The sequence below is a fragment of the Macrotis lagotis genome, chromosome 6 (assembly GCF_037893015.1).
Source record: "Macrotis lagotis isolate mMagLag1 chromosome 6, bilby.v1.9.chrom.fasta, whole genome shotgun sequence".
NCBI lineage: Eukaryota > Metazoa > Chordata > Mammalia > Peramelemorphia > Peramelidae > Macrotis > Macrotis lagotis.
Genome location: NC_133663.1, coordinates 86,492,442 through 86,512,337, shown reverse-complemented (window position 1 = coordinate 86,512,337; position 19,896 = coordinate 86,492,442). Strand labels below are relative to the sequence as shown.

Here is a 19,896-nt window from a genome sequence, read left to right as displayed (position 1 = left end):
CTTCTGTTGCTCTTAAGCAAATGGGTATCTGAGAAACAAGGTACTGAGTTAGTCTACATTCTGGATACTTTATCTCATGCAAAGCCTTCCATGGCCTCTCTTCTTGTCTCTTACAATCTAAAACTCAGCAAAATCTGAGAGGGACATTCTGTTATATTGGCTTCCAGAGCCATATGTCAGACATAGGTTTCATTCCATTAAGTCTTAGTATTACCTTTGAAGTTAAATCTGCTTCTTGCATTAGAACTTCTAATCTTACTTGAATGAACTTTAAATATTTGTGTCTAGAGGGAAGAATAAAAGATTACTCTAAGTTTGCAAACCTCAGACTGGCTGGTTGGGTGACAACATGATGACTCTGTAACAAATAGAGAAGTTTAAAGAAAAGATGTGTTAGGGAGCAATATAATGAGATGTTTAAATTATTGATAACTGACAAATAGTCCTTCAAGTTCTATAAACCATTTTACATCATATTATCTCATCAGATCCCATCAACAACCCTGTGACAAAAATGTCATTATTATTCCCATTTTTAAAGATGTCACAGGTCAAGTGTTAGAGAGTGGGTTAGGATATGTCAAATTTATAATTGCTGATGGAACAAAGAGGTAGGGGTGGTTGTTTATTTGGAACTGGATTTCAGGAGAGAGGAGAATGTGGACCAAGATTTCACTGGTGATATGGTGGGAAAGAAACTCCCTTTACCAATGAAGACCAGCAATTGTACTACAATTTGTTGCCTTACAGATTGACCTGGGTCACCAGAAGATTAAATAATTTGTTCAGGGTCACATGGCCGGTGGTTATCAGAGGCAGAAATTTCAGTCAACTCTTTTCAAGTCCAAGGATAATTTTCTATCTAATATGTCAAATTTTTTCTCATTTCAATTTTTCAAAAGAGATAGATATTAGGGCTTAATATATGAATTTTGGACTCATTTGCATAGAAATTAACATTAACTCTCAAAAGCTGATAAAATCATCAAAAGTGTATAATAATAATAATAATAATAATACAATAGTTGATGCAGCACTTTAAGATTAACAAACTGATTTATGTGTACTATCCCATTTGAGCCTTCTAACATCCCAGCATGAAAAGTATTGTGATTATTCTCACTGTACAGATGATGAAACTAATATTCCACAAAGTTAAATGATATGGAGGTAGCTAGGTATGGCAGTTGATAGAGCACTGACCCTGAAGTCAGAAGGACCTGAGTTCCAATCTGGCCTCAGACACTTAATAATCACCTTACTGTGTAACCTTGGGCAAATCAGTCCATTGACTTGCACCCCCCCCCAAAGTTAAATAATTTGACCATAATCACATAGCTATTAAGTATCTGAGGTAGGATTTGAATTCAGACCTTCTTGTCTGCAAGGTCAGTCCTCTATCCAGCATGATACCTAGTTACATTTGTAATAATCATCTATCTATCTATCTATCTATCTATCTATCTATCATCTGTCCATCTGTCTGTCTATCTATAGGATAAGAGAGTCCAAGACAGAGATTCAGAGAACATTCATGCTTAATGGTTGAGATGTGCATGGTAAAAGATATCAAAGTTAGGAATATAGGAAGAGAATCAGGAGGGAGTAATTTCATAAAAGCCAAGGGAGGAGAGAGTATCTAGGAGGAGAGGGTGATTGAGAATGGCATAACATAAGGGGAAAATCAAGAAGAATGAATACAGAGAAAAAAAACGAATGAATAAATGAGTGAATACTGAGCAAAACCTCATTGACTTAGTGTTTAGATCATTAGGAAATCATTGAGAAAGAAATTCCAGTGAAAGGGGAAGGTCAGAAAATGATTGTAGGGGACTGAAAAGTGAAAGTGAGATAAAAACATGGATCCAATCATGTGATCTACCAGTGGGAGATAACCATTTCTAGGAATTAGTGAAAGTAACAGAAGCGAAGATTTTTTTTAATGATAGGGGAGACCTTTTCATACTTGATAAGGAAGGAACCAGTGTATGAGAAGCTGCAGATGAAAACGAAGGCATGTTTGAGGTGGGCAAGTTGACCTTGCAGGAGAGTTGAGTAGATAAGTAGGGACTTTAGCAAAAAAGATGGAGACTTTAGCACCTCTTTCTCTTATAAAGGGGAAAAATGATAAATTATGTTGAGGAGTTTTAACATTTTAAATGAGTAGTAGAGAAAAGAAAGATCAAGATAAAAGACCTCTTTTCTTAATCAAATAGGAGCTAAATAGGAGCTTTTCCCTCCTTCTGAGAGGGAAAGATTGGGAATAGTATAGATGGAAGAGTTACTGTGGAGACTATGATAATGAGTCAATGGGGAAGTATAAAAGAATTGCCATACAGCAGTGAGGGCTAAATTGAAAATGGATAACATAAATTTGTAGTGGATCCAGTTATCATAGTTATGTGACTTTCTCCAGGGTAAATCAGTAATATGAGAGTAGGAACGGAGAAGATGGAGAGTGGAGTTTAGGGATTAGGAAGGCAAGAGAAATGATAGGAAATGAGTTTGAATTAGTCTATGTGGAAAGTGATATCAAATGTCCAAGCATAATTGAAGCATAATTAGGTTGTAAGTATCATAGACAGATTGTGTATTAGTGAGGATAAATAAGACAGAGAGGATATTAAAGAAGGGTCTGTATATATTAATATAAAGGGGAGAAATATAACATAGAAGAAACTGATAGATAAGAGAAAAGGAAAAGCAGAGACAGAACATCAGAAAAATAGAGTGGGATTAAGAAAAAATTGCATTCAAAGCTTTCAGGGCTACTAAGTCCAGTTTTTCTATCAATTTTCTGGTTATTTTTCTGCTATTTTCCATTATACTATATGCTCTATTGACAAAGGGCTATCTATCTCTCCTTAGCAACATTTTGCACATAGCCAAAACAGATATGGAGAGTAGGATGTTATCAAATTTAAAAAATATAGAAAGTTCTTTCTTCATGTCCTCATTCCTCATTTTTGCCCAATAGGAATACTCAAATACTAGATTGCTGAACAATCAGAATGCAGTTAATCAAGCATTCCTTGGACCCTTGGTTAAAAATAAACAAATTATTGGAAATCATTGCAGTACTTTGCTTATGGAAAAAAGCTTACGTGACTTTAAAAAAAAAGAATATGGTGAAAGTACAGAGAGGTAGTCTGTACCTGACCAATTATGAGCCCTGAATATTCCTTTGAGGCACACTGAAAATATTTTAAACTGAAGCAACAGCCTCCTGAAGTTTATACTTTAAGTTATTATTAAATTAATTTTTGATAAAAGGAGTTGGAAATTGAAGTCCAGTTTTTTCACTCTGCCTAGGACTAGTGAAATGAGAACATATACCTATTGGTAAATTTGAGCTTGAAATGAACATGTCAAGAATATTATGTGGGTGAGGAAGGGATAGGAATGACTTTCTAGGCATTTTTGGTCTATGATTTGGTCTAACCCATAGATTTTGTAAATGACTAGGTTAAAAGATCATCTTCAGTCTTGAGGCCTTTTAGAAACTTTTGGTGGGCAAGAGAAATTGAATGCAAGGAACATCTCTGCAACTACACACAGGGATTGCTGTAGCCATGAACTGGTTTTTGCTATTGAGACTGGGAAAATATCAAACAAAGATATAATTGCTAAGCAGATTCCAAAAGCATCAGCAGGAAAAAAAGGATATTTTCAAATAAAGCTACAAATATTTATGGATTAGAAAAGAATGGAAATGAATGAATCTTAGTGCAGAAGAGGGTTCCTATTGACTCCAAATGCTTCCTTAAGGTTCTGGGTCTTCTTTTCCAGTTAACTGAATTTTTTCACAATTTATTTTTCTTGGATTGTTCTTATTTTTTTTTTTAGTTTTCCTTGCTTTTTTTTTATTAAAGTCTTTTTTGAGTTCTTCTATGAATTCTTTTTGGGCAGGTGACCATTTAACATTATTCTTTGGAGTAGAAGAGGCTTTTTTCATGTTTGTCTAAGTAGCTTCCTCTGAAGATGAAGCCCATTCTTCTCTATTCCTATATTAACTGTCTTTGGTCAGATTCTTTCTCCTCTGCTTGTTCATTTTTTAGCAGCTTATTCATCTCAAATTCTGGGGTGAAGAGGTTGGTGCCTCTGAACTTAAACCCTTCCTACAGTTTTTTTTGAGTTTTTTTCCTCTATTTCAAGTCAAAGTTAGGGCACTTCAGCACAGTATGCTGAAAATATTCTTTCCCTGAGAATGCTCCAATGGACTATAACTCATAGTTTTCCCCTCTGACCTGAATGAGACCAATAACTCAGTCAGCAACATTTCCACACCTCTGCTTCATGCTGGTTGCTTCTCACTCAGGACCACTTGGGAGGAACCCAACTGAGCCTGGTGTCTCTTGTCAGCAGAGGTTCCTTCATCCTTCTATCACTCAGAAGTCCAACTTCCCACTGTCCCAGAGTTGAGAATTCCTATGACTGAGGCTGAGGTGGAGGCTGAGGCTACATCCCAACTCAAGTGCCCCAGAGTTACCTTTTCTTTCTGGGTGTTTACATTTCACTCAAGCAGAACCTCAGGCTCAGGACCTTTCTTTGGATCTTCTCCCATTGTCCCATGAGGACCACTATTGTTTATTTTGTTGTTCTGTGTTCACTATGACATGTTTTTTGTCTTGTTTGAGGAGAAAATCTGGAAAGCTTGGAATTTTCTGGCCTATTCCACCATCTTGACAGAATCTTCTGTCAGTTCCATATGCTTACTAATATTTCCCCTTACTGATGTTTCAATGTCGATAAAATTAAAGCAGAATCCACTATCTCCCTTGATTTTAATCACTTGGTAAGGAGTCTCCAACCATAAGACTGGAGATTTATAACTGGAAGGAAACTTGTCTAGTCTCCTCTTTCACAGATGATAAACTGAGGAATAGAGGGACAGCAACCTGCCCCAGGTCACCACACACAGTTGATAAGTGGCAAACCTCTGTCTCTAAATTCCATGCTTTAATAAGATAAAAATGTAAATTGATTAGCTAATTTTAATGAATTAAAATGAACAAAGGTCAATTTTCTCAACTTTTATTCACCACCATTGAGCAGTATAACATCTGTAACATCATTTTTCCCATGATATTTCATTATTCCTTTTTAGTGACTTCCTTCCCTTCAAATATCTTGAGAAAACTGATTCCTAAGCACTATCAGAATTATCCTCATTTAACAAATGAGAAAGCCAAGGTAGATAAATACTAAATGACTTGTCTAAATTCATATAACCTAAATTTGTGCAGAGAGGCAGCATTGGATTCTAGGATCAACAACTCCTACTCCATTGGGAGGTCCATAATATTGTCATACTGAAAAGGAGAGGCAATATTGAAGATCAATAGATTCTGAATACAATCAGATCTCAGATTGTGTCAATTCTAACAGTAACCATGGTAACTTGGGGGAGTTACTCTCTCTTGTCCTTCCTTTTCTTACTCCAAATTTGGGATAAAAATATTGGTTTTACTTTCATCAGAGGATAGATTTAAAATTCAAGGAATCTATCTATTTAAATATTTATCTTTGTGTGTATCTATCCACACATATATAACACACATATATAAACATACACATAGACATATATAAATATATCACTTTTATATATTACTTGAGTTTTAAATATTGATTTATATACATATATATATATATATATATATAAATATATATCTCACCCTTTATAAGCTGAAAAGCATAGTAGAAATGTGAGCTATTGTCAGGGCTATGCTGGCAAATGTTTAACATCTGGCTTTCTGAGAGAGGAAAAGATGAGGGACACACTTAAATTTAATCTGTATTGCTAGCATTATGTCATTTTCTTAAATCTAACAACTAAATAAGTTCTGATTTTGTGACACCCTCACATCCATTTTTTTAGAATTTCTTTTTTAGGTTTTTGTAAGGCAAATGGGGTTAAATGGCTTGCCCAAGACCACAGCTAGGTAATTATTGTGTCTGAGGTCAGATTTGAACTCAGGTACTCCTGACTCCAGGGCCAGTGCTCTATCTACTGTGCCACCTAGCCACCCCACCTCACATCCATTTTTTGAACCATTTTTTGAACTCTTTCTTTCTTTCTTTCTTTCTTTCTTTCTTTCTTTCTTTCTTTCTTTCTTTCTCTCTTTCTTTCTCTCTTTCTTTCTTTCCCTGATGTTTAGAAGAAAGCCTGTTTTATTTTTCTCTTTTCCCTGTCTTTTTGGGGAACAGAAGCAGTCTAGTAATGAAAAGGCTACCAAGGGACAAAGAAAGAATTAGGGAAATACAACTTTTTCTCCTCATAGGACCATATGAGGAGAGTTACTCTACTTTTGGAGACTCAACTCTGAATCTGGTCCAGCATCTGTGTGAGCAAAGTAAAGCATAGTTATAGTCTGTAATATGGAGCAGAGGTTAGGTCGCTTATCAGATGCACACTAATCACAAACCACTGCTCTTCATCTGATGGGCAGATAGGAAACTAGGGGGAAAAAAACCCAAAATGATCAGAGAAAGCAACCCAGGATAGGAGGCTATATTAGGGTACATTGCTTTTAGACATTTCAGGAATCTGAGGCAAAAAGAATGGTTTTAATCCATTAAATCAATTTAATCCAAACCTTGTAGGAAGGTTTAGGGATCACATGTTACGGTTTTAAAGCTAGGTTATCACTAAAGGAGATCAGAACTGTTGATATCTGTTTTAGACAAAGGCCAACGAAAATTGGCTTCTCTTTGGATGTAGGGTATCTACTGCTTCTTATCTCTTAGATCCTTTTGTGGTTGCTAGATACTATTGTAAAGTCACTAGGAGATTCATAAAGAATTTTCTGAAAGAGCTGAGAAGCAACTTATTTAATTTCATGCAACAAAACAGTGAGACACACATGACACCTACAAACATATACACAGAAGTAGATCAAAATTTAATATTGGCTCAGTATTGGCCAAAATGTCCAATTCAATCTCAATGGACATTTATTAAGCATCTGATATATGCCAACACAACATGAAGAACTAATGATTAAAAAAAAACCAAATCAATTTCTGCATCTCTTTCTTACATCCTATTGGGAGATAAAAAAATATTCACTATAAAGGAAGACTAGGAGGAAGAAAGGAGGGAGAGGGAAGAAGAGGGAAGGGAAGAAGAATAGATGAGAAAGGGGGAGAGAGAGTGCGAGAGCAAGAAATAGAGTGAGAGAGAGACAGACAGGCAGACCTAGAGACAGAGATAGAGAGAGACAGACACAGAAAGAGACAAAGACAGAGAGCTGGAGTGAGGAAGGAAGAGAGGGAGAGAGGGAGAGAGAGAGAAATGGTAGTGGCAAGTATGGAAAAAAGACTCCAGAGAAGATGATAGCTGAGATAAGTCTTAGGAGAAACTACAGATTCTAAAGATAGTGGTTAAAAAAAGTTCATGGTAAGACCCACAATGGATTATTTGGACTCTGGTCCACTTCCACGCCATAGATAAGAAGCTATGTAAACATGAAGAATGATGTACAAAATCATGGAGGAAAGAGAGGGGATGAGTTCAGGCACTATAGGAAAGAAATCAGAAAAAAAGCTGATTGACCTTATGAGAAATTTCAAATCCCAATTTGGAGAGCTTGCCTTTAATTTAGATTTAATAGGAATCCACTGAACTGGGGCATGCAATTTTCCTTTCATATTTCTGGCATAGTAAGAATATGTTGATGACTCTGAGGTGAATAGATTGAAGAGAAGAGTGTTTAAACCAATATGGTTTAATCTAATTAAGGAGTGATTAAAGTCCTAAACTTATAGTGACTGGATAGACACATACTGTATCCCTAACTTTCCAGAGTATTCAGAAAAGCACGAAAGTTCATGCTTTCTTAAACTTATCTGGGGGTTTGCATCTGGGTACATTTACACAGATATATGTCCTAAGCCTTAGCAGATGCAAGGACTGATCCCCAGGTCCCATCAGGAAATACATACATTCATTGCTTATTCCAAGGATGTATGAACTTCTTGAACTCATTTTGATCACAAAATTTCATCCCAATCAAAATAGCTAAACTCTCTAATCTGTTTTATCTTACCCACACATAGGTTGATTTTACAATGTCCTCTTCTGTCATGAGTATCATCATTAGGGCAAAATTCTGATACTTCTTTTAGCGTCCTTGGATGACTATTTTAGGGTTGACAACTTCTCCCACCAGAGGCACCTGTATCTACTTTGCCTCTGCCCTAACTGCCAATCTCTGATCTCCAAGAATATGTTTCATGCGAATATTATAATGATCAAATGAAATAATGTATGTAAAAGCCTTGGAATATTTTAAAGTGTTATAACAATGTCAGCTAGTAGGTGACACAGTTATAGAGCACTGGTCTTGGAGTCAGAAGGACTCCAAAGTTCAAATACAGCCTCAGACACTTGATACTAACTAGTTGTGTGACCTTGAGCAAGTCACATAATCCTGATTGCCTCACATCCAGGGACATCGTCAGTCATCCTGATTCTTATCTGGTCACTGGACCCAATTAGCTCCAGAAGAAAAAGTGAGGGTGGTGACTTAGCACGGCCTTCCCTCACTCAAATTCAATTCACTGGCTTGTCATGGGATCACTTCCCTGATGTCATGATGCTCTTTGAGAATAAAGAATATCGTCATCACTATTCTGCATCGTTTGCATAAAACAAATTAATATCTAGTAGCTATACCTAAATAGACTGCATATTCTTAATCCTTTTTAGTTCTTTTTTGACTGTAAAGAGTTAAGACCATAAATTATCAAATATTATTCTTCTCATTTAATTTTAGCATCAAAAACCTCAAATTAAAAATCCATTTGCTTATTTACATAAGATATATTATTTACAGTTTTCTTCTGAATAATGATATTTTCAACATGGAAACTTTAAAAAAAAGAAAGGTCAAAAGTATTTGAATTGCATTTTTGGTTGGACTCTTGAGACATAAACAGTCAAAACCAAATTACATTCTAGGGTTCAAGCCTGATCTGTTGTTGAGACTTCTTCCGCTTAGTCAGGAAAACCACACCTTCCTCCTTTAGCTGTTCATATATTCAGATTTGTTCAGACATAATTTGGGGTGAATTCACTAAAGTTTCATAATTCCTGACAAAGAGAAAATGTTTACTTATTGACTGAAAGATGAAACTAATTATTCTTTCGTTCTCAATTCCATTTTCCCTCCCTCTCTTTTCTCAGTAGATATGGTGTGGTTCACAGACATCCTTATTGAGAAAAAAGCTATTTTGATCTTTTAGATCTCAAGTGAGAGAACTAAATTTTTCAAATAATTATTTCCATGCATATTTAGGTTGGATCATTTTGTCCTTCCAGAAGTTTATTTTTAATATGTCTGATTTTTTATGGTTTTCCTTTTTTGATTTGACAGCTTATAATTGTTCAAAATGTTTATTGATTCCTTTAAGTATTTTATTGCTAATAGACTGAGGGTACTTGATTTTCTCATCACTGGACCAATGATTCAAAAGTGTACTTTTTTGGCTGAGAAATTTTGGCCCTTTAGCAATTTATATGCTCTGCCTCTTGACTATAATGTACGGAACCACAGAGACCTCCAAGATCTCCAAGGTTCTAGCAACTGACCTATAGAGAAGTAAAAGAGCTAGGAAGGTCAATATTGTGTACTTCTTCCCATTGGTACTACTAAATGAATAACAAAGCACAGCAAAGATTTAGGGTTGGAAAGGACTCATTTAGTCCATCATTCTCATTTTATAGATGAAGAAATGAAGGTCTAGAGAAATGGAATGATTTGCTGAAGGTCACATAGTGACAGAATAGCTATGAGGCAGACAATTCACTTCACTGTCTCTTTCAACAAATTTAGCATGATTTCAGACACTAAGTAGAATATATATAATATGTAAGGAATAAGCATTAACAGTTTCCTATTTGGATTTTAGTGTATGTATTCTCTTTATTTACATTTTAGTTGTAGGAGAAGCAGTCTAGGTTATTAATCCACATTGATATCTTTTTGGTGCATCTTATATTAAGGATCTGACTAGACAGTGAAGGCTTCATATAGAACATGAATGTCCACTTGTCAAGGCAAAGAGGATTCCTATATAGATGGCTTAGACTAGATGACCCAAGTTCTTTTGCAACCCTGAGATTCTGTGAGTTCAAGTTAGTTAGAGATTTAACCAGGAATGGGACTAATGATATACATAGATGCATATATGTTTATACTCTATTGTTTTTGGTATGAATCATTCCATTTTTGCTAATTTCCATTAAGAAACTTAATTGAAGTAAAAGACAAAAGCTTGCCTGCTTCCAATAGTCATTTATTTTTCTTCCTTGAGATCCTTATTTTTTGTTTTTATTGTTGGTAAAACTCTAACTTAAACTTATATCCTTACATTATTGCACAGAAATACACATTCACACAAAATGCTACTTCTTTTTCCTTTTCCAGAAAATTTCAATGAGTCTGCCCAGCTGAAGGTGATTGAATTCTTTAATGGAGGCTTAAAGTTGACCTGCAGTTATCCTGAAGGCACCCGGGACTTTAAAATGCAATTATTGAAGGGGACAGAAGGACAAAAAATCTGTGAACTGAAAAAGGATAAAAGAAGTGTTCAAGTGACCAAAGCACTGGAATCTTGTATGCTTGAACTTTCCAATACAACTGTAATTTTTACCTTGCCTAACTTGAACAGCATTCATACTGGCCATTACTTCTGTAGTCTACATATTACTTTTCCTCCTCCTTACAAGAACAGTACTTCAAATCGAGTTTATTTCTATATCTATGGTAAGAGAGCCAGCAAAATCTATTCTGCTTAAAAGATTTCTCCTCATAATAATAATGGGGAAAAGCCATTCTATTAGCGAGAGATGTGCACATGAATTTGTCAACTATTATAAAATATTTCAGCAAATCCAAAAACCTTTGGTGCTGATAATTCCTTTAGTTTCACTGAGTTATAATTGTTTTCTAATGTAAAAACATAAGGTGGTAACTTTAAAATTTATTTTTAATTTTAAACTTTAGAAATATTTTTGCTCAATGACAGAGAAAAATCTATTTATAGAGCTCTTTAAGGTTTGTAAAGCACTAGATATGTGGATAATTTCATTCCCCCCCCCCCAATATAACTCTGCAAGAGAGGTGCTATTATTATAATACCCTTTGCAGAGATTATAAAACTGAGGCTCAGTGGGGTTAAATGACTTGCCCAGGGTCACAGTGAGTAATAATAGAAGCTAGGACTGAAATATCTTCCTGATTCTACTATTATCTATCTACATTGTGCCATTTAGTTGCCTAATAGCATATTCCTTTTAAATGCATACCCCTAAAAGCTAATAATCAATAATGATTCAAAAATACATTTCTTTAGCTCCTACTATGAGTTGTATTAGGCACTAGGGGGTAAAAAAAATTAAATCAGAAGTTTTTGCCTTCAAGGAACTTAATGTCTTCTGAGAAAAAAATAAGAAATAAATCACCATACCTGAAATGATGATAACGTAATCCTAAAACTTAGTATTAGAGACAAAAACATCTTCAAAAATGTTTAGCTGAAATAATTGTGGTATAATGGAAAGAGTGCTGACCTTGGCATTATGAGACCTGGGTGCAAATCACCACTCTGATAATCTGTCTTTCCTAGGTCTCCCTACCTCCACCACATACTCCATCATTTCCTTGTCTGTTAAAACCCTTTTTTTTCTTCCAGGCTCAGTGCAGACACCATCTCTTAGGCAAAACATTTTCTGTTTCTCAAGTTATTTCCCTCAGATTTCAACATCTGCTTATCCTTATATATGTTGTTTCCTCCTGTTAGAATTCAACTCCTTGAGGCAGGGTCTGCTTCACTTTTAATTTTGGCTCCTCGGTGCCTTGACTACATCTAGTAGCTCTAAAGGTTGTCCAACTGAATGGACTTTGTAAACTTTCTGATTCTTTTTATTTTTCCTTATCTATACAATAAGGACAATATTTACAATAATGACTTCTCTGGGCTTATGGGGAGAAGTGTTTTGCAAATCTTAACTTGGCTATAGAAATGTCCATCATTTATCGTTATTTGACAGTGTTGGTTTTTCTAGTGTGGGGACTCCTTCCCCATATGCAAATCAGTAAATGACCCACAACATTTCATCTTAGAGATTATGTTTAAGTTTATATTCAAAATTTAAATGGTCTGTCTATGGTTGTAAAGCCAGTGTATATCTCAGAGGATAAGACTTGAATTTAGACCTTGACTGCAATGTTCATCTCTATTCAATATGCCACTCATTGTGAGCTATTACTAATAAAGGGAATATAAGAATAAAACATGGCACTTGACATAAGAGTAATAAAATAGAGTGGATAAAAATTAATTTGAACATATAAAATGCTTATTCCTCATATAGATATTTACTGTTGTTAAGTTGCTTCAGCCATACCCAACTCTTTATGACCCCATTTGGAATTTTCTTGGAAAAGATACTAAAATGGTTTGCCATTTCTGTCTCTAACTCATTTTACAGATGAGGAAACTGAGACAAACAGGATTAAGTAATTTGTCCAGGACCACACAGCTACTTGATTTTTGGTCTTCCTGACTCCAGAGCTAATGCTCTATAAACCACTGTGACACCTAGTTGCCCTTTTTACACAGATGTAGAGGAAGGCTTATTTACTGATCAAAGGTCATATAAACTCTCTCTCTCTCTCTCTCTCTCTCTCTCTCTCTCCCCCCCCCCCAATTTACATACACACACACACACACACACACACACACCCCACAATTTTTGGTGCCTGAATTGTTAACATAAGCTGATGTTTAGATTATTCTACATACATCGAATATCATGAGTATATAAAAGCATAGTCTGAGTCTGTTATGTAGCTCTTTTAGATTTGTGTCTTCCCAGAATAGGAAAGAGAATTTTTAAAATTGCATTCCTAGCACTGACATTTGTTTCTTTTTTAAAAAAATTAGAATCAAAGCATTGCTCTCATCTGATCTTATGGATAGCTATTGGAATTGCTTGTCTTCTCTGTATTATTGGAATATTTGCTGGCACATTTTCTTACTGTGTAAGAAAAAAGGTGAGAATATTCTGTCTTTTCCTATAAAAACCATTCTGTTACAAGATAGATGATGCATTTTGGACCTAGCTGGCGGAGGAACATCAGGGAGATGAGCTTGTTAGGGGGAAGGATGAATTGTATTTGCCAAAGTAATTCATGAAAATGAGAGCAACTTCTCTCCAGATGTAGCTCCTGGTTAATTTAATCATCTGAATCAAAAGGGAAGAAGAGCCCTTAATATAAATCAGCAAAAGTACTCAGGGAGGAAATCTGTCTGTTGGCTTGTTCATAGCATGATAAGTGGAGAAGGGAGATGCTAGTAGACTGACTTACCTGCCTAGCCCCTTGAATTTGAACTATGGAAAAATATCAGATCACAGGGAGAGTTTACCTTTTTGAGGTTTATTGGGTTTGTTTTAGCTTCATAGTTCATTGTGGCTCTGAATTCAAAGAGCTGAAATTTTAATAAAATGATTGCTCTGTTAACATATAAATATTCCTGATATCAATAGAAAGAAACAAATGAATTCATGATAGACCAAATTTTGAAGATGAAAAAATAGAAATGAGTGAATTGGAGGGGGGATACTACTTTAGGAGATGATATGGGGAGAGCCAAGGCAAAAAATGAGGAAGATTGCATTTTATAAAAGATATAATGGTATGATAGTTGTGCAGAAAATTCTTTCTTTAAGGTTTAGCATAAGGGATCATAGAATTAGAATGAGAACAATACCTTAATGGTAATTGAGTACAACTTCTGGATCATCTATAAAATAAAAGTGTTGTCATTTTGTAGATAACAACACTGAAGCAAAGAGATGGTATATAACTAACCCAAAATCATACAAGTCATAAGTGGTGGAACTTAGGCTTTCTGGTTTCAGACTCAGAACTTTTTCCACATGCCCTTTATTGACTCCCTTTGACTTCTAATATAAATGAGTTCTCAAAGCCTAACATGGTGTTTTCTAAAATTTTGGGACCCATTCAAAGAATCTGTGATTTCATTGGCTGTGGGAACAACTTTTCTTCTTCTCTGAAGATCAACACAGGGAGGGTGGCTAGGTCATGCAGTGGATAGAGCACTGGCCCTGGATTCAGGAACACCTGAGTTCAAATCCAGCTTCAGACATTTAATAATTGCCTAGCTGTGTGACCTTGGGCAAGTCACTTAACCCCATTTCCCTGCCAAAAAAAAAAAAACAAGGGGAAAAAAGATCAACACAGTGGGAAGCTAGGTAGTGCAGTAGATAGATCACCTGGATTCAGGAGGACCTGAGTTCAAATCCAGCCTCAGACATTTAATAATTGCCTAACTGTATGACTTTGGGCAAGTCACTTGTAACCCCATTGCCTTAAATAAAGTAAAAAAGAAAAAGATCAACACAGATCTATGACTTAGAAAAATCCAAGGGAGTTTCTTGGGGGCATATAAAAGTTGAATTATTTGCCCAGGGTCAGAATCTGACAAGGACTTCCAAGAAAGTAGGAAAAGAAGGATAGAGAACAAAGTTGACAGGCAAAGGTTAGGAAACAGAGAGTAACTGATTCACCTTGTTCATGGGATGCTCCTTCTTTTCAGATGAACCAAAGTCAATCTACTTTGCATGAAACTAATAGTGAATACATGCCTATGGCAGCAGTGACTGCAGCTAAAAACCCTGGATTCAAAGGTGGGTCTCAATTCAGGGCTTTAATCCATGATGGGAGCATTAGGGCCTAAATATTTGTTTTCTTTTAAGAATAAAGGTCCCTTTCTTCTTGAATCGATTCTAGTGGGTTTGGAAGAAGCAAGAATTTTCAATGAAAAGGTGCAATTTGCTCTCATTGTAGCATATTAAGAAAAAAGTCCCAGTTTGAGAAAAATTGATCTGTCAACTACGCAAAAAAAAATCAGAACTCAGAAACTGTGTCTATTCTAATTCTCTGAATTCATTTTTCACTCTTTGTTTAAAAGCTTAGAAATCTCCAGGATTCGTGTGAGGAGAGGGGAGAAATAGCGGACACTGGCCACAACATTTTTGAATTGTCCTACTGTCTTTGAGAAAAGGGCATGAACATGAAACCATAGGCCTAGGAAGTAAGAGCACCATAGATCTAGAGTTGGAAAGGACCTCCAATCTCCTCATTTAACAAGTGTTTTCTCTCTATCATGTGTATTCTTGACTCAGTTCTATTTATTTAGAACTCACTAGTTGGCACTGTATCATTTGAGTACTAAAGAAAAATATCTTGAATGAGGATTCAGATGAGAATTTGTTTTCAATAAATAAATAAATATTTACTGTGCATTTATTATGTATCAGGAACTATGCTAGGCACTGAAGATACGAGTACTCAGAATGAAAAAAAAATGAAAGAAAGAAATGCAATGTAAGCTTCAGAGTAGGAAATATATTTCTTCTTAGTCCTGAAGAGCATCTAGGAGAGTTCTCTTGAGGTCTGGAAGACTTCATATAGCTAGCTAGCAATCAACTATTTAATATATAATGAGTAAATATTTATTAATTTTTATTAATTTATTGAATTAACAACAATTATTTATTAATCATTTTATGATATGCATTTATCAGTCAATAAACATTTATTATTTATTAATAATAAATAATAACTTAAGAGACTCCTATGCATTGGTGTGCTGCTAAGTACTAGGTCTATGAAGGAAAAAATGAAATGGTTCCTCTCCTTAAGGAGTTTAATTAGCTTTTGGGCAACATATCATTAAATGTTAATTAAGTGGCATGGATATTGACAGTTTCAAAAATTATAAGTCAAAGAAATGTTGGATGTGATGATTGGGGAAACCTTTTTGACAATCTCAGTCTTTCCATTTGTAATATACAACTGGCTGGACTACATTAATTCTAAGATTCTTTTAGATTGAACAGTTTAAGAATCAATGAGGAAGTCAGATTGAGATAGACTTTGAAGGATGAGTAGGATTTGGAAAGTTGGAGAGGAAAAAAGAAGATTCTTCAAGGTAGCTCATTAAAAGAAAGTCTGACAAATGATAGTATCTTCATGACTAATCCTAAATTTGCATTACAGGTATGAGCCCATAATCTGAAGCTCAGGTGTCCAGATTGGGAAGCAGACAAGTCAGCCCTATCTACTTGGAATTCTGTATTCTTCTTATTCAACCCGTGGTTTTGAATTCATTTGGTTATACAATATAGGGATACCGTGACTAAATCTGTCAATGGCTTTTCAACAGGGTGAAGCATTGGGTCTATCTCAGAGCAATCATGCTTTGCTCATGTGGTTTACCTACAAATGAACATATCCACCTTTAAAAAAAAACTCAAAAAAGAATGAAGTCAATGCGATGGAGTATCTTCTAAGGAAAACATCTAGTACTTATCCTCAGATAACTCACAGACTACCTCTTCTCTTCTGTGGAGTTCAGTTTACAATTACTTAGTGAACACCCAAGATGCTTGAAATATATACCCATAGGAAAATTGTTGGAAACACTTGAATTATACCTAAGGACTTTGAAAATATTGAGTGTCTCAACAATGCTACAGTATTATTCAAATATCTTAGGAACTCTAGGATGCAGCTCAAAAAGACCTTGAATTTCTTTTATTTCCTCATACAATTATCTTAATTCCTCATTTCCTTCTGTTTAGTTACTTTTTTATTAAGCAGAATCAAGAGAATATTTCTCTATTATTTCTCTGAAACTCAGAAAGACTATATAGTACTTTGGGACCTTGATAAATATAATCTATTTCCTTGAAAGCAAATGGTCTGTCACAGAAGCCCATCTTAATCTTTCTAATTTATCTAATCATATATTACTCTAGAATCATCAATGACAGGAAATACAACTCAACATTGCTTTAGTTTCCTTCAATATTATCAGCCCTCAGTTGTGGTATTTGGTAACCACTAGCCAATGTCATAGATTCACTTTAGGCAGAGGATTATCTGTAGCAATCTGACACCCTTCCTAGAGGAGGAATGACTAGTAATTTGCTTGAAAAGTTCTAGCTGGCTAAATGGTCAATAATCTTAATTCTTTTAATTCTTTTTTTTTTTTTGCTAGACAATGGGGGTTAAGTGGCTTGCCCAAGGCCACACAGCTAGGTAATCATTAAGTGTCTGAGGTCGGATTTGAACTCAGGTACTCCTGACTCCAGGGCCGATGCTCTAGCCACTGTGCCACCTAGCTGCCCAATGACCAATAATCTTAATAAACTGTTTGAATTACTTGCTTCAAATATGTGGTAGAAGAGTTCCAAGAATTCCCAGACCCAAGTTGGAAAGACCTTGATCCTGAAACAAGCACCAATAGTCTGTTTCCATCTAAATAGTCCAATGATCATTGGTATGCCCTAGATCCAGGTCCTTTTGTCTTGGGGTTTGCAAAGAACTTGAGGAGTCACAGGTACTTCCAGCTCAAACAGTTCATCCTAGAACTCACTAGCAAGGTCTGAGTTTCTAATAGGACCATAGAATAACTCCACATTCATGGTGGAGTTCTGATTACCTAGAAAAGAGCAAAAAAGTTGTATTTTGAAACCTCCTTTGTCAAGGGAGAGATTTCTTTTGAAACCTCTTTTGTCAGGAATACATTTAAAATACAATCCTTGGTTCTATTATCTCCTCTGCTTCATTTTTTTTAATATGATCACAGCTTCCAAGCTGCAAAAATGTATGTAAGCTCTGTTTTGTCTCTTATGTGAAATGAGTAACTAGTATTATGAAAATTGATAGTCTAGAACCCTTACTGTTTTAGTTATCAATAATATCATTATGTATACCTATGTGCTTTAAGTATGCATAGTGTTGATTTTGTACAGTACAATACTGAACTTGTAATTTGAATCAAGTTTTGATATTCACTCCCTTCAACCTACTTGGATTAACTCTCTAGTTCTGAAGAGTTGTTTTTGTCCCTATAAGTCTTTTTTTTGACTAAGGCTGTTGAGGGTGGACAAATAGACTTAACTTTTGTATATTGACCTTTTGATCAACAGGCACATTAATACTGTATTCCTTTTGTGAAGAGCATTGAACATTTCAAAGTGAATCTATTAAAGGGGAAAACTGAATTTCGTTTAACAGAATCATATTTTCAAATGAATTAAAGAAGTAATAAAGATAAAAGTTTTTTTGTTTTACAGTCTAAGCAACTTTCTTATTTTCTTGGATGTGGAATACTTTGCTCAAAAGTGTTTTTCTGTCTGGGTTGGGGTGAAAGGGAAGGAATCTTTATTTCACTAGTGACCTATCCACCACTATTTCATTTTAGGACCAGAAGCAATCACAGGTAAGTGACTTGTGTGAGAGAAGCAACTTCTACCCTTGACTTTTCAAATTCAGAATGCCATTGTTGCCTTATCAGCAATTGAATCAGAATCATAAAAGGCTCACCAGGGAATGGGATTTAGAGAGTATTTGCTATATCCTTTCATTTTTTGGCAGCCATATTATCCTGTTGACTCACATTGAACTTAAAGTCAGGCTTAGATCTTTCCATATGAATCAAATAAGCCTCCAACATTTCCAAATTTTCTACTTATCCAGTTGATTTTTTAAACTAAAGTATAGGAATTTACATTTACCTTATTTAACCCATTGTTCTAGTCTCTGGACATGTTTTAAAACTTGGATTCTGCCTACAAATATTATAGTAAACCCACTAAATTCTGTATAATTTATAAATTTGATGAGTTTATTAAACTCATTAATTAAAATAATGGTTACCAAGCCTTGGGTATGACAGTAGATATCTCGATAGATTGTTAGCTCCTTGATGGAGGAATTATGGTTTTCTACTTGTCGAAGCCCCAGCATTTTGCACATTGCCTGGAACTTGATACATGTTTATTGATTGATGGATAGATTTACCTTTGAATTGACATTCAATAATATGCATTCTTTGGCTCTAATATGTCAGTCACACAATCACTTAGTCAAACTGTTATGCAGTTCACATTTCTTGATATTAGGCCCCAAATATCATGACAAAACATTTTAAAAGCATTAAAAATTAAAAGTCTAGAACAATTCATTGATCTACCAATGTAGATATTTTTAAAATAGCTAACAAATGTATAGTTAAATAAACAAATCAATTAAGTTTATTAAACACTTAGTTTGTTCCAGTTCCTGTGCAAAGCACCAAGAATGAAAATATGAACAGAAAAAGAAATTGTCCTCAAGGACCTTACCTTCTAATGGAGGAAAACAACACATAAAAGGCATCTGTAAGGCATTCGTGTGTGTGTGTGTGTGTGTGTGTGTGTGTGGAGGAAATTTGAAGATCTGAAAGTTTTTTGATTTACTCCATCATCTCCCTAGAATCTTCTCTTTAATAATTTCTTGAAAGATGCTTTCCTGGTCCTCCTTTTGATTATGGCTTTTAGATAGTCCAATGATTGTGACATTGTTACACCTGGATCTATTTTCCAGGTCAGTTGTTTTGTCCATGAGGTGTTTTACATTTTCTTCTATTTTTTCCATTCATTTGATTATGCTTGATTGATTCTTGATGTCTCACAGAGTCATTAACTTTCACTTATCCATTTCTAACTTTTAAGGAGCTGTTTTCTAATTTAACTTTTTTGTACTTTCTTTTCTATTTGGCCAATCATACTTTTTAAGAAGTTGTTTTCTTCAGTGGATTTTTATATTTTCTTTTCCATTTGACTAATTCTATTATTTAAATAGTTGCTTTTTTCCCTAAGTTGTTGCCTTTTCCATAATTTTTTTGCATCACTCTCATTTTCCCTATTTTTTTCTATTTCTTTTCTATGACTTTTAAGCTCCTTTTTTGAGCTTTTCCATGTTTTTTTTGGGGGGAATTAAGACTACTTCCCATTTCCTTTGGGGATTTGCC

The 19,896-nt window shown here is 35.0% G+C and overlaps 1 protein-coding gene across 2 annotated transcripts in view; it reads left to right on the top strand.

Annotated features, from left to right (window-relative positions):
• Positions 1-19,638, top strand: part of ICOS (inducible T cell costimulator) — a 35,324-nt gene extending 15,686 nt beyond the window's left edge. The window contains exons 2-5 of one of the 2 annotated variants that reach the window (XM_074191571.1): positions 10,431-10,769; positions 12,952-13,061; positions 14,629-14,719; positions 16,095-19,636. In XM_074191571.1, the coding sequence (XP_074047672.1) occupies positions 10,431-10,769; positions 12,952-13,061; positions 14,629-14,719; positions 16,095-16,108 (554 nt within the window). In that variant the 3' untranslated portion in view covers positions 16,109-19,636. Of the gene's footprint in view, positions 1-10,430; positions 10,770-12,951; positions 13,062-14,628 lie in introns of both variants that reach the window. The other variant, XM_074191570.1, reaches the window with a different exon arrangement.
• Positions 19,639-19,896: the final 258 nt, after the last annotated feature.